The 12,879-nt window shown below is 51.4% G+C and overlaps 1 protein-coding gene across 2 annotated transcripts in view; it reads right to left on the bottom strand.

The window, feature by feature from the left end:
• Positions 1–5,648: 5,648 nt before the first annotated feature.
• Positions 5,649–12,879, bottom strand: part of TULP1 (TUB like protein 1) — a 36,812-nt gene continuing 29,581 nt past the window's right edge. For both annotated transcript variants that reach the window (XM_038380293.2, XM_043500262.1), the window contains 4 exons: positions 10,641–10,749; positions 10,095–10,193; positions 9,506–9,677; positions 5,649–6,469 (listed from right to left, as the gene is read on the bottom strand). In XM_038380293.2, the coding sequence (XP_038236221.1) occupies positions 6,336–6,469; positions 9,506–9,677; positions 10,095–10,193; positions 10,641–10,749 (514 nt within the window). In that variant the 3' untranslated portion in view covers positions 5,649–6,335. The remainder of the gene's footprint in view (positions 6,470–9,505; positions 9,678–10,094; positions 10,194–10,640; positions 10,750–12,879) is intronic.

Raw genomic sequence — 12,879 nt, forward strand, 5'->3', positions numbered from 1 at the left:
AGAATGAGGCAAAATTCAGAGGCGGAGGTTTGATCCAGTCATGGGTCAGAAGTCCATAATACTTTCCGCTGCTATTCCTCTTCCACTGGTGGGAAACAGCCACTTCCATTTCCAAATTAAAACATAAAAGTGCTGCAAGCAATAAAGCCATAAATAATATTTCCCTATGGCTGGAAAATCCAAATCTAGGCAAAACAACAAGACTAGTTACAGCATTGTAAAAATCCCAAACTTGTCCTGACTCAATTAAAAAGATTGTATTTTAAGTCAGTAACAAAACATTGGCTTCCCAGTTAGTCCTGGAAGTTCATGGCAAAAAGGAAGAGACTACTCTAATCATCCAGAAGGCCAGAGTTCAAGATTGGCTGCCAGAGGATTCCCTTCCTCTTCTAAGGATTTAAATTACAAAGTATATTAAAATAGACAAACCAGAGTAAACAAAACAAAACAAAAACACAGCCACTAATGTTTAGCCCTGGTTAAAAGTATTGGAGTGAGATACCTGCTTGCTGAGAAACAGCATGGTCTAGTAGGGCAGCCACTAACTTGGTGCTAAGGAGCCCAGGGTTCTAATCCTGCCTTTGTCACTTATCTGTTGGGTGAGTTTAGTCAATTACATCTCCATCTCAATTACATCATTGAGACACTAAATTCTTCAGATCGGGGACTATGTGTATGTCCAGTGCCCAGCCCAGTGGTGCTACTCTAGCAGTAATCAAGTGCTTGTCCAGTCACAGAGTAGGTACCACACGAACAGCCCCAAGTACAGAGTCTGAATTCCCTAGGCCAGTTTAACTCCATTTGTTCCAGTGCCATTCCTCCTGATTTACACCGGTGTGAGAGAACCAGGCCTCTCCCCAACCTGCCTCGGGCTTATGGAGCTGCCACCCCTGTTCATTCATATATTTCCATGCAGTGGAATAACTCCCCATCCGTCATGTTGAACCATTAACGCGGAGAGTGCTGGATGGTATTGTATGAGGACACTAATACATGTAGGCCTTGTGGAACCGGGTTTAACTAGTGGCGGGAAGATGCCTGGCCAGTGATGATTGTGAGAACAGGGGGTAGCGTGGGAGCATCACCAAAAGGGGGCAAAGGAGGAGGAGCAGCCACCAGGAGAGAGGTTTGGGCAGCACATGGGAGGAACTGAGGACCAAGATGTAGGCTGGGCAAAGTGATGAGAAACGAGGCCTGGTCATTGTCTATGGCCCACAGTATGCGGAGATTGTGCAGGATCAGGACCCAGCAAGCCAATCACAACCAACTTTCTGAGAGCATCAGGCCTTGAACTCATCCCCTCCTGCTTACTAGTACAGCTGAAATTTGCCCGATAGGCAGAGCATCTACTGGGGATGCCAACCACAAATGTTCTGGGTGACCCTGTGGCCACTGGCTAGAAGAGCAGGAGCCTTGATTAACCAGACCTGGGAGGTAAGGCTTTACCCTACCTTAGAGTGTAATATTTTTTTTTCCACTTTCCATTGCGTGCAACCGTCTTAGAGTTGCGAAACTATAATACATCTCCCTACTGGTTTCCCCACCTGCCCATGCTCTGGGCCTCTAATGGGAGGCATGCAATTAACATGGCTGAGAGTATTGTGCTTTGGGTGAAATTCAGCCCTGTGGAGGGAGTATGCGCTACCACACTTAAAACCTCCAAATAGAACTTAAGTAAGGCATAGCCTTATGCTGACGCTCAGCACAGGAGCATCACTCAGTGTGAGCTGTAAAACCCTTTAAAAGAAAAATATTTTAGGCCTAAACTAAGTTGATAAGGTCTCTTATTTTTTGATCTTTCTCTGCAGCAAACATTCCTTTTGCCCCTCCCACCATCTTCATGCATTGGTCTTTCTTTGCATCCATCACACTCTCGATAGCACAAAACAGATGCACATTTCAACTGCTTCAACCCTTATTCTCTTCTGCTGTCTCTGGCACTAGCAGCGGGAGCAAACAAAGGAGCAACTACCTCCTGCCCTCCTAAATTGTTTTCAGTTGTTTCTTGTATTGCAGTTGGTTTCAGTTTTGATTATTTGCAAGTGTAACCAAGTTTGAGATTACTGGGTGTGTGTGTTAATTGTTGTTGGCTGCATGCACGTGTTGCTAGAATTGTGCATGTTGAAGTAATTCTGAAAGGTGCTTGTTTATATACTGAGGGGTCTGTTTTTCAGTTAGCTTTGTGTTTGCTCTCTGCCATAATGTTACAATAATTGTTTAGGTTGTGTTGGGCTGGTATTTAGATTAGGTAAAAATATTTTTCTAGAGATCAGAGGCAATAATGGGTAAAACTGAAAAAGTTCAGATGTTTGACTTGGACGGTACTCACCAAAAAAAAAACCTCTAGGGAAAATTTTGTACCAAGCCTTTTAATGAAACTTATAGATGCCCCATTTCTGAGGGATCCAAATAGCACTGAACTGCTGTTCTTGGTGTATTTTGGCTCTTCCTCTCCCATCTATGCTCAGGCAATCATGAAGAGCATGGAAAAAAAAAAAAAAAACACCCTCAGAAGGTATCCAGACTTTTTCCAGTCTCGGCAGAGGTTTGATTCCGTTTGGAATCTGGGCTGAAGGTTCTTACTTTCTACACTTAGATTATCCCTCATCAGAGGCTGCAGGCACAGAAGAACAGTGAATTTAATGGGGACAGAGCCTCTGATCTGGAACAATGTGGTCTGACCTGCCTAATGCTCCACCTTTTAAGCACAAAAGAGGTTCCTCAGCTCTCACGGTGTGGTTGTAGGAGACAAGTCTCGGAGGTGCCCAGTTTGCCTGGTGGTGGTAGGATGAATTATCCCCACCATCTCCTCCATGCTTAGGCCCCACCTTTCCTGATACAACAAGGCAACAGATAGGGACAATCCGCTACATCCTGGTAAAGGGGGATGAGCTATAAAACCCTCTAGTGCCTCAATAGAGGGTGGCTGATAGCAGCCCATGGACCCACTCCCCGTGAGAACATGGATAGCTGTTGTGAAAGATGACAGTTCTTTGGGAGTTCCTCTGAAGCACACCCTTTGTTTTTTTAATAAATTTATCTTTAAAAATCAGTCATTTAGGACCACAAACATTACTATGCGTTAGGTCGTCATTCTTATTATTGCATGACCCCACACGGCACAACAGGGGTAGAAAGTCAGGCTCTGGTACCCACCTGCCCCTGACAACCCACAGGGTAGGAAGGAGTGCAGTGGCTTGGTGAAGGCTGCTCTCTTCTCTGCACTGTGAGCAGTAAGGAGGTACTTTATACCCAGTTACTACACTGTGTGGCTGGGCTTACTTGGACCTGCCTCAGTGCTAGGGCCTGGACTGGAACGACTTCTTGAGGTACCTTCCAGCCTACATTTTTAAGATTCTATAATTAGCACTGGGTCATTGCCTCTCCAGATTTCCATGGGAGATCAGAGGCCATGACCCCCGGATCCCTGCTAGTTTTGGGCTGCAGCTCTGGTTTCTTCTTCCCCCCCCCCCCGAAGCGATCATCACTGGTTTATTCATGGATTTGCTTGGGAGCCTTGCCATGGCAGTACAGTTGAGTTGTCACTCCACTGAGGGAGTTTATGAAAGAAGCAGGATAGAGACCCCCCCGCCCTCAGAACAATGACTGTTAAAGGAGTGGAAAGGGTGACAGCTTAACAGTTAATAGTGACTTCCTTACCGCATCAATTTACAGAGCACCTTCCAATCCTCTTGATACACCTACCTGCATGACTCACTGACAGACAACAGTCATCTGATGCCCCACAGCACTTGGCACCAGTTTAGGACAGGAAGTGAAGAATAGCACGGCATCCAATCAAAGCACAAAGGAGACTGTTCAGTAGGCAAAAGATAGTTACCCAAATTAGCCCTGGTGTCTTGGCCAAATTTCAAACGTACCTGCTCTTCCAGAAAACACCCTGGAGAGCTGAAGTGACAAGTGTTCAGAAGGCTGGGCTGGGAGGACTTTTCAGAGAGACAAGGCCATGCCATTAATCAATACACAAGGACTGACGCAGAAGGAAGAGCGCCACACCTTCTGAGTCACGGCCAGCACTTCCCGTAGCACCTTGCATTTCCCCCTTGAGGTCTCTTCTCCAAGAAAGGACCCAACCCAGTCATGCTCAGCTTGTCAGGTAGAACCGGATCCCAGCCAGCGGTGGTGTGGCTGCAGGCTGCACTGCCTGCTAGGCAGGGAGGCTAGAACAAGGGTAGGAGTGTTTGCAATTCATATTCATCCAATAAAGGTAACTCAAGGCCCAGTCTGTCTTTTAAGAGAATCCCCTCCCATTAGGCATTAGGAGGGGGCTGGCTCTGAATCTTTCCTTTGTGGAGCAGCCCAGCTGCGTTTACCTTCCACCCACTTGATGCGGGTGATTTTACATTACTGTGGCCTCAGCTGGTTGCTTCAATATTTGCAGCCATTGGCAAGATTTGGACACTCAAAGCAAGTGGCGCTGGGGCCATTCTCATTCAGAAAGGCCTGTGAAATATACCATACAGAGGGGATTTGGAGTTCCTCAAGGGCCGACTCCTTGGTGCATAAGGAAAGGTTAACAACCTTGAAGCGTGGACAGAGACTCAAATTGCTCAGCACTTTATGTAGAACAACGAATGCCCAATGGCACCCGCCTACAATGGCAGCGTCTTATATATCCCGTTTTTGCTGCTATCAATGACTATGCAAGACACAGGGCAATGAAGAATCAGGCCCTGGATGTCAGAAGCAAGGCAGGAGGGGTCAGAGCTGGGACCATTGGGAACCAGGGTGACAGGATACAGGGAGTGGATGAGGCTGAGGGCGGGAGCTGGGAACAGGTCAGGGATCCGGGACAAGACTAGAAGTCAGGTAGCAGACAGCAGGGTCTGTGGTAGCAGCAAGCCAGGACTCACCTTGTTGCACAGACACCTTATCCGATGAAGTGAGCTGTAGCTCACGAAAGCTTAGCTCAAATAAATTTGTTAGTCTCTAAGGTGCCACAAGTACTCCTTTTCTTCTTACTTGACAGGTTTCAGAGTAGCAGCCGTGTTAGTCTGTATCCGCAAAAAGAAAAGGAGTACTTGTGGCACCTTAGAGACTAACAAATTTATTTGAGCATAAGCTTTCGTGAGCTACAGCTCACTTCATCGGATACATTACTGTGTCTCTTTCTAGCTTAAATAGCGTACTTGGCCCAATCAGGGACTCCGGAGCTTCTCCAATCAGGTCCCTGTGGATGGTACCTTATCCTTATCCCAATACTCCAGTCACTAGTAGACCCGTTGGGGGGTGCTGGTGTTGTGGATGCGGGCCCAGGTTCAGGGCCTGCAGATAGTCACAAGGGGCCACTTCCCAATGGGCGCACGGGGGAAGACGATAATGCCTAGGTTTGGAATTAGGTCCATCTCTGCTCCTACAAAATCCAGGCAAGCTCTTTACAAAGCTTGGGCCAGGTGCTGGTTAGAATCGCCTTCACAAGTACATACCATGAACCAGCCATGTCTGCTGCATAGCTAGAGGCCAGAGTATTGCTCTTCAAGAAATCAATACATCTTCTGCCTGGAGAGGGAGGAATCACATTGGCTGGACAGTGTGAGTGAGGGATACTTACCCTTCCATTCCCTTGCTGTACCTATTCTGAGGATAGAGAAAGCACTCTGGTCCAGAACAAAGTTCAATTTCATTTTTTTTTAAATGAACAGAGACTTGTCCCCACAGTTCTTCATTTATTGACCATTATCAGACAAAGAAAACAAATTAACCGCCTCCCACACTCCTTTGTTACTTAAATCTAATGCTACAATATATAAAACAGAATCTAAAAACCTCTAAAGTATTTCCGAGACTCCGAGGAACTTCCTGAAAGGATGAAGTCAGAGTAGCCATTGGGCTCATCTGCTAAGTATATAGAGGGAGCGATTCTGCTTCGTGGTCTGGGACCAGTGGCCAGTTCTGAACCACCCAGAGACTCGATGGAGACAAGAGTACATGATATTCTGGTATTCTACAGTAATGATCCAACCCACTATAGCTTAAAAGAGCATTCCTGCAGTGCTTGGGGCCATCTCTTCCATCAGGGTGGAAGCTGAGGAAGACAGAACGGTGACTGTGTGATATCTGACCTGCTACACCCTAATCGGTAGATACGTATTTGCATTTAACGACTCCACTTGGTCTCCTTCAGCACCACTGTCCATGTGTGCACAGGTAACGTTAGTAACACCAATCCATCTGTTATTCACATCTGCAGAGTGATTCACGGGTTCTCGATTGTCAGCACAGATCCCCGTATTGTAGGAAAACCCCTGCCTAGATCAGCCCCTCCGACTGGCTTAGGCTCAGGACAGCTCAGGGACGTAGGGCTCCCAGGTGTGTTATTCACAGGCCAGCTTCCCATCAAAGCTGGACAGAGCAATGGCGAAAGCCTGCACGGCGCACACGGGATAGTTGTAGTCCATGGTGAAAGCATCGTCCGCCACGCGGCCGAACTGCATCACAATGTAGTCAGCTGAAAGAGAGGAGGTAAGAGGCCACCAGGGCAAACATGCACACAAACAGGTTCCTGGGCTGGTCTGAGTGCCAAGGGTCAAAGCTCCACACCCTCGACCAGCCAGGCAGCCAAAACTCTGGCTTAGGAGACTGCCCAAGGCTACGCAGTCTCTGGCAGAGGCCAGAACAGAATTCAGATCTCCAGCGGCCTGGTCCCTCCCAGTCACTTTGAACCTCGTTAGCCGCATCAGTTTCCCCATCGGTGACACAGGGATAATAAATGGGTTGAGAGGCTTGGTTCATTAATGCATGTCAAAGCTTTGAGATCCTTGACTAGGAGGAGGCACCAGATGAAGTGCTCCTCTATACCATCCAGAAAACCCATGAGGAACTCCATCTGGTGACATTTCCAGCTCAGTTTTTCAGATCCCAAAGGCTGAAGTCATACTCCTAGGGATCTGAATACCCAGGGGCTCAGTTTGAACCCAACCTCTGCAGTTTGTCCATCGAAGGTGACCTTCCAAAGAAGCAATGCCGCTTGCGTCATGTCTCCGTGTTTGAGTGTGTGGGTCCTGCACCTGCTGCCAGCTCCCAGGCGGTGGCTGAGCGAAGCACCGCGCCATGGGGGACTGAAAGGCCGCGGGGCTCTTGCTCAAATGTCAAACCCAGCAGAGCAGGAGGGGGCTGAGCAGGGTGGAGGCAGAGCTCAGCCACTTGCCTGACAATAAGCGTTGCCATTTAATCAGCAGAACCAGCCCTGCCCCTCTCAGCGCCTCTCCCTTACTGATAGGGTAAGAGAACACAGGAGCCCCAAACACTGCCTCTCCCAAGGGGAAACTGATCCCTTGCTAGAATTCCTGACCTGACCATTCTCAGCACTGCAGTGGCACTCCCCCAGCCCACAGCCTCTCCGGTGGCTTCCTTTTGTTACACCAGCGAGGATGACAGGAAATCTGTAAAAATAACCGGGAGGCCCCCTGACAGGTTCTTTCTGTCCTGTAATCCAACACTCTGGACACAAACGTCCCCTGATTGGACTGGACAGGTGACCGGCAGAAGAGTCTCTCACTGCTTTGCACGCTTCATAAAGCCGCTGAGCTGCCCTCACTCAGATATTCGCAGGTGGTCTCTGCTGCGAGTCTGGGGCACAGGGTGGGTGGAGCATGACAGCCCCCAAGCAGTCAGCTGTCTGAACTTCGAACCCTCTGACTGATCCTCAGGGACCTTCCAAATCCAGCCAACTCATGAAGCCAACCAAGTAAAATGTCATTCTGTCTCCAGCATCAGCCGAGTCAGAACGGTGCCAACACAGGATCGTTTTGCCCTTTGGGGGAGACTCCCCCACCCCGGAGCAGAGGCTGCACAAGGTCTGTGGATTGCTGAACTCCCACTTATGCCCAGAGGCCAGAATTTTCAAAGAGTCTCATCACGCCTCCCGCTCGGGGCCAGGTTTCCCAAAGAGCCCAGCTCCCAAAGCTGATCACCTAGCCTGACCTCCGGCAAAGCACAGGCTCTGAGAACTTCCCCAAATCATTCCTCCCTCTATGGTCGTACATGGGATACAGGGAGTTCAGATGCCATGGATTCAAAACCAGCCACAAAAGGGGCCCATGAAACACTGGTGTAGGCAGGCACTCAGCTATTGGCATTGGTGGAAGCTGGGCTTGCTTACACCAGGGTTGGATTTGGTCTGTGATCCTTCCTGGGGTCTACCCTTTGCTTATCGAATGGGTTTCGGTGCGGGGTGCTCACTGCCTCTCTTGTTCCCCCTGTCTCAGCTCAGGGCCTGGGCCCAACGGGCCCAGGTTGGGGCGACCTGCTCCTGGAGCTCTCCCCATCAGTGGGCCCCCCACCAGGAATGGCCAGCGGCACCGATGGCCTGGGTGGGGACTTCTGGACAGCTTCGTCCTAGGGCCTTATCCTAGTTATTCATCCAGTGACCAGCAGCGAGAAGCTGAGCCAGGAGCCCTTGTTTAAAGGCCAGGAGGGGAACAGTTTCCTTGCACCTCAAACCGCACCCAGGGAAGGTTTCAGGCTCAAGCTGCGTGAGCCGAACTGGGGAACGGCAGAACTTCGGCAGTGCTCCCCCCGTCCACCAGACCCACGTAGCCGGAGTCCCCTTGCACAATCTGCCTGGCCCTCTGGCTCCCGCTGGTGCTCCACTCCAGCACGATCCACACGGAGCACGAACTTGGCCCGCCATGGGTACAGAGCTGTGAGTAGCAAGGCTCCTCAGGGGTACCATTCTGCTTGGACAATGGGCCAAACGCTCCCTCGGAGCAGGTTCCTTGCAGAGTGTAGCCCCTTAAAGTGAGATTATGGTCTGGAAACTCACACCCGGAGTCCTCTCAGATCAAATGGACTGCAAGTTTCCCAGCGGGAGCAGGACCTCTCCAGCTGCAAATCCCACCACTCAGCCTGCTGGGACCGTTCCATCTCCCCCGCTGTAAAGATTCTGCCCCCACCACTGGCTGCCTGACTCTCCGGCTGATGCCTGAAGCTGACGCCTGAAGCTGACCCTCCGTGGCGGTGCTGGCTTTGAAGGGCCGTCAGGAGCGGAAACTCGCTTTGGCTCAGATGCTATCTACGCCCGGGGAGCAGAAAGGGCGAATGAAGTGACCGCGCTCAGTAAGATGCAAGCCCAGCACTGGAGCTGCCACGTCAGTAACGTGCGAGTCCCGGAGCAGGGCGCCAGGACTGTGCTCCGGGGACAAACCTCAGCAGCCACCTCTTGACCTCAGTGTGAAAAGCTGCCGAGGACACCACATCCTCCACGGGCTCACAGTTCCCATCTGGTGCCAATTCAAGGCCCAGATCAGCTCTCCATTCATATCCCAGGGACACAGCTACTCTGCCCTGGGATAATGCTGCTCACAATGACCAGACTGAAGCTCACAAGCACAAAACCTAAGCCGGAGAGATGACGCGAGAGCCCTCCTGACTGACAACCCCCACCCTGTCTTGGCATAGCTTGCTCAGGGAATCGCCCGTCTCTCGCACACTGCTCCCTGACTGGGGAATTGACCTTGCATAGTGACTCTCCCTATGGACTTACGATCATTGCTGTGCACGATCTGGAAGTTCTTGACGGAGGCATGGGTGACTCTGCCATGGAAGTTCAGGACATAAGACTGGGTCTCGTCATTCCATACCGGGGCCTTGTTGTGCAGCTCGATCAGGTTGTCCATGTTCTTGTTCTGCCATCTCGTAAGCAACCCGTCGTTATCCTGGGACCAGTGAGAAAACATGCTCAGGAGGCAGCACGAGAAAGGCGTGCGCGAGTCTTTCTACCCCTGCAAATATTTTCCAGGGTGTGCAGGGTCTGGATGAGGCTGTGTACAATGTTTGCACACCCGTGTACTCCTCCCGACATCAAGGGGAGCTGGCCACGGCAATCCAAGGCGGTATACGGTCCCATGTGTGCATCTAGGCACTTGTCTGGACCTTCTATGCCCCTTTAAATCATCTCCATGCTGTAGGCTTCTGCCATTCTGTTCTAGTTCTTATACTGTGCCTGTCCCCATGGCATCTGAGTGCCTGGGTGGGGAACTACCACCTCCCTTAGGGATTGCTAAGAAGTGGGCTATGCCACAGAGGAAAGCGGGGGCCTGCTCCCAGCATTGCTGGCTAGTGCGCTGACTTACGTTTCGGGGCCGGATTGGCACCCGTTCATTGTCCGAATTCATTCCAGGGATGATCACGGTCATCTTCCGGGGTCCTTTGAACCCTAAAACGTTTGTCTCCTGAAACAGAAACCCCAGCGGTCTCCTCAGTACGTCACCGGAGGCTCACGCATGCCGAACAGGGAGAACAAACATCCCACTCAAGCCTTAGCAGCTCTTTCCTGACCCACTGGTACCAGCAGCGGGTGTCTGGGACTCCCTATCATGACCTGGATACGCAGTGCTCCTCGCTGCCCCGCCTCCCATCCAAATGTGCACGCAGCGTGGCTGGGATGTGTGCACAGAGAAGCTCGTCCTGCTGCCGCCCAGGCTGTGCCTGCCCAGTGGATCAACAGAGACCTCCGCTCTCCAGGACAGGATGCAGGACAGCTGCGGTTACTGGCAATGAATCCAGGAATCTCTTAGTCTGGTACAGACTGCAGTGGGCACAGGAGTCCGTGGGATGCTGCCCAGTGAACACGGTTCTCTACCCGGGGAAGGTGGAAGGAGCCTACATCTGTTACTTACATACACAACGGCTGACAGCTCCTGTCGCACGTTTGACCAGTCGGCGTTAGCTCTGTCGGGGTTCACACCATTATCAAACACGGTAAACTTAGTCCCCATTAAGTTGGATCTACAACGAAAGACAAATCAGGCTGAGGACCTGGGGGAGGGGGATGTATGTGGCACCGTCACCACTCTCCTGATCCTCTATTTCTCATTCCTTAGGTTACCCTCTGTGCTGCTGTGAAAGGGGTCTCCGGGGCACCAGCGTATCTCAGCAGATGCCCCCTTTGATTGTGCTGCTGGGGAGGAAACAGGAGGTGATGTGGGGTCTTTGCAGTGGTCCCAAAAGCCCAGATCTCTGCGCAGGGAGCAGCTCTCCTCCACCAGCATCTGTCAAGGACAGTCACCTACTGACAAGCACCTGATTAATGGGGAGGTGGGAGGGGCACGGGCTGTATCCTGCACAGGGAACAACCTGCATCAGGCCCGGCTCAGTACGGCCAAATGAGACTCCAAGGCATAGAAGAGCTTCCTTGCTTCCTCCAGACCCAGCTGCCCCTTGCACATGGCTCCCCTGATCCATCGTACCCTTCAGTTTGCCTAGCACATTTGTGTAGATTGCTGGCATTTCCCTCAATAGCCAAGCAGGGCTGGATCTAGGCACAGAGGGGACATGGGGGTCCCAATCCCACCGTGCTTCCCAGTGACCCTTTTCATCAATGCAGCAACCGAGCAGGTCTCCTAACTGCAAATGCACCCTGGATTCCTTTACATCAGGGTTGTCGTGCTTTGAGGGGCATTGTCGGTAAGATTCTGGATAGGCGACTGCTACACACAACTGAGCAGAAACATACACTCTGCAGCGGGAGAATAGCATGTCACAGACACTGGCCAGTTTGTGGGTGATTCCCGTGGCCCCTGCACTAGTCCTGCTACACCCCAATATAAGTAGGGGCACTGGTTGTCTGTGCACTGGTTTAATTTAAAAGGGTTTAAACAAGGGATGCAAAGTCTCATGTGGACCCTCTTAAATGGGTTTAAACTGGTTCTCTCTGTAACTTGCACCTGCAAAGTTACTCACTCATGCTACCCCAATGTAAGATGATGGGTTTGCATTGACCGAAGAGAGTCCACACACAGCGTTGCGCTGGTATAACGAAACCAGTTTGCAATCACACCTTTAGGTAAACTGGTGCAACTCTGCACGCAGAGCAGGTCTTGGCTCCCTGGGCAGCTCTGTGCTCAGCCTACGCTTGAGGTAGCCAGGCTCCGCTAGTCACTGAATTGCACTGAGCTAACATCCTGTCATTTATTGGTGCTCGTAGGGTGGAACCTGTCTCTGAACTGCCATACGCACAGCTGCCTCCCACCCCCTGCTTCAACAGACCACAGCAAACTCCCCTGGCCCGCAGCGAAGGCTGCTGGGACGTGCAGGACTCCTCCCTGCTGAAAGCAGGGTCAAGAGGCGACCTCTCTCCCCTTCAGAAAGAACCAGATGAGCCAGTTCTCCCCTCCCTGCCCCCCAGCGCCAGTCCGGAAGTCAGATCTAGTCACAGGAGGTTCCAGTTCCAGCCAGAAAAGCTGTGACCCCCAGCTGCAAAGTCAGAAGGACTCAACTGGGCTGCAGTGGGAAGCAGCAACCTAGACAACACGCGCACCCTCTTTGGCTCCTCGTTGTGTTTCCAAGCAGCTGCCAATCTTGGGTCCCCTCCCTCCAAGAGTTTTCTTTTGGGAGGTTGAACTGTGTGGGACTCATTTCTCCATCTGAGGGATTCAGTGCAAGACCCGTTCCCCCTGCCCCATGTCCATGGGGGACATGTTCTCCCCACATCACCCATCGAAGGGCCAGTTTCCACCCTATGTGCAGTATCAGCGTGGGACCTGGACTGTAGATAATAAGCCAACCAGCCGAGGAAGCTGAATGGTGCAGTGTGGGCCACATCTCCATGTAGGAAGGAGGGTATGTACATGGGGAAACTGCACCTGAGCCCGGGAACTGAGGGAAGCAGGCGTGGAAGGATCACCGCTTGCGCACTGTCTCCTGATAGCTTTTAGACGTCAAGTTAGCGTCAGTGAAAGGAGCCAGATGGACAGTCCTGGAGTCCTCCCTGTATCCCTGCAGCAGGGACAGACTAGAGAGGGATAGGGCTGCCTGCTCTCACGCTGCACCCATCAGGGGCCCATCCTGCTCTGGATGGACCCCTCTAGGGCTGAGATAAGAGTTCAGTTCCAATGGCCCAGACCATCCCTGGATGCT

The sequence above is a fragment of the Dermochelys coriacea genome, chromosome 21 (assembly GCF_009764565.3).
Source record: "Dermochelys coriacea isolate rDerCor1 chromosome 21, rDerCor1.pri.v4, whole genome shotgun sequence".
Classification (NCBI taxonomy): domain Eukaryota; kingdom Metazoa; phylum Chordata; order Testudines; family Dermochelyidae; genus Dermochelys; species Dermochelys coriacea.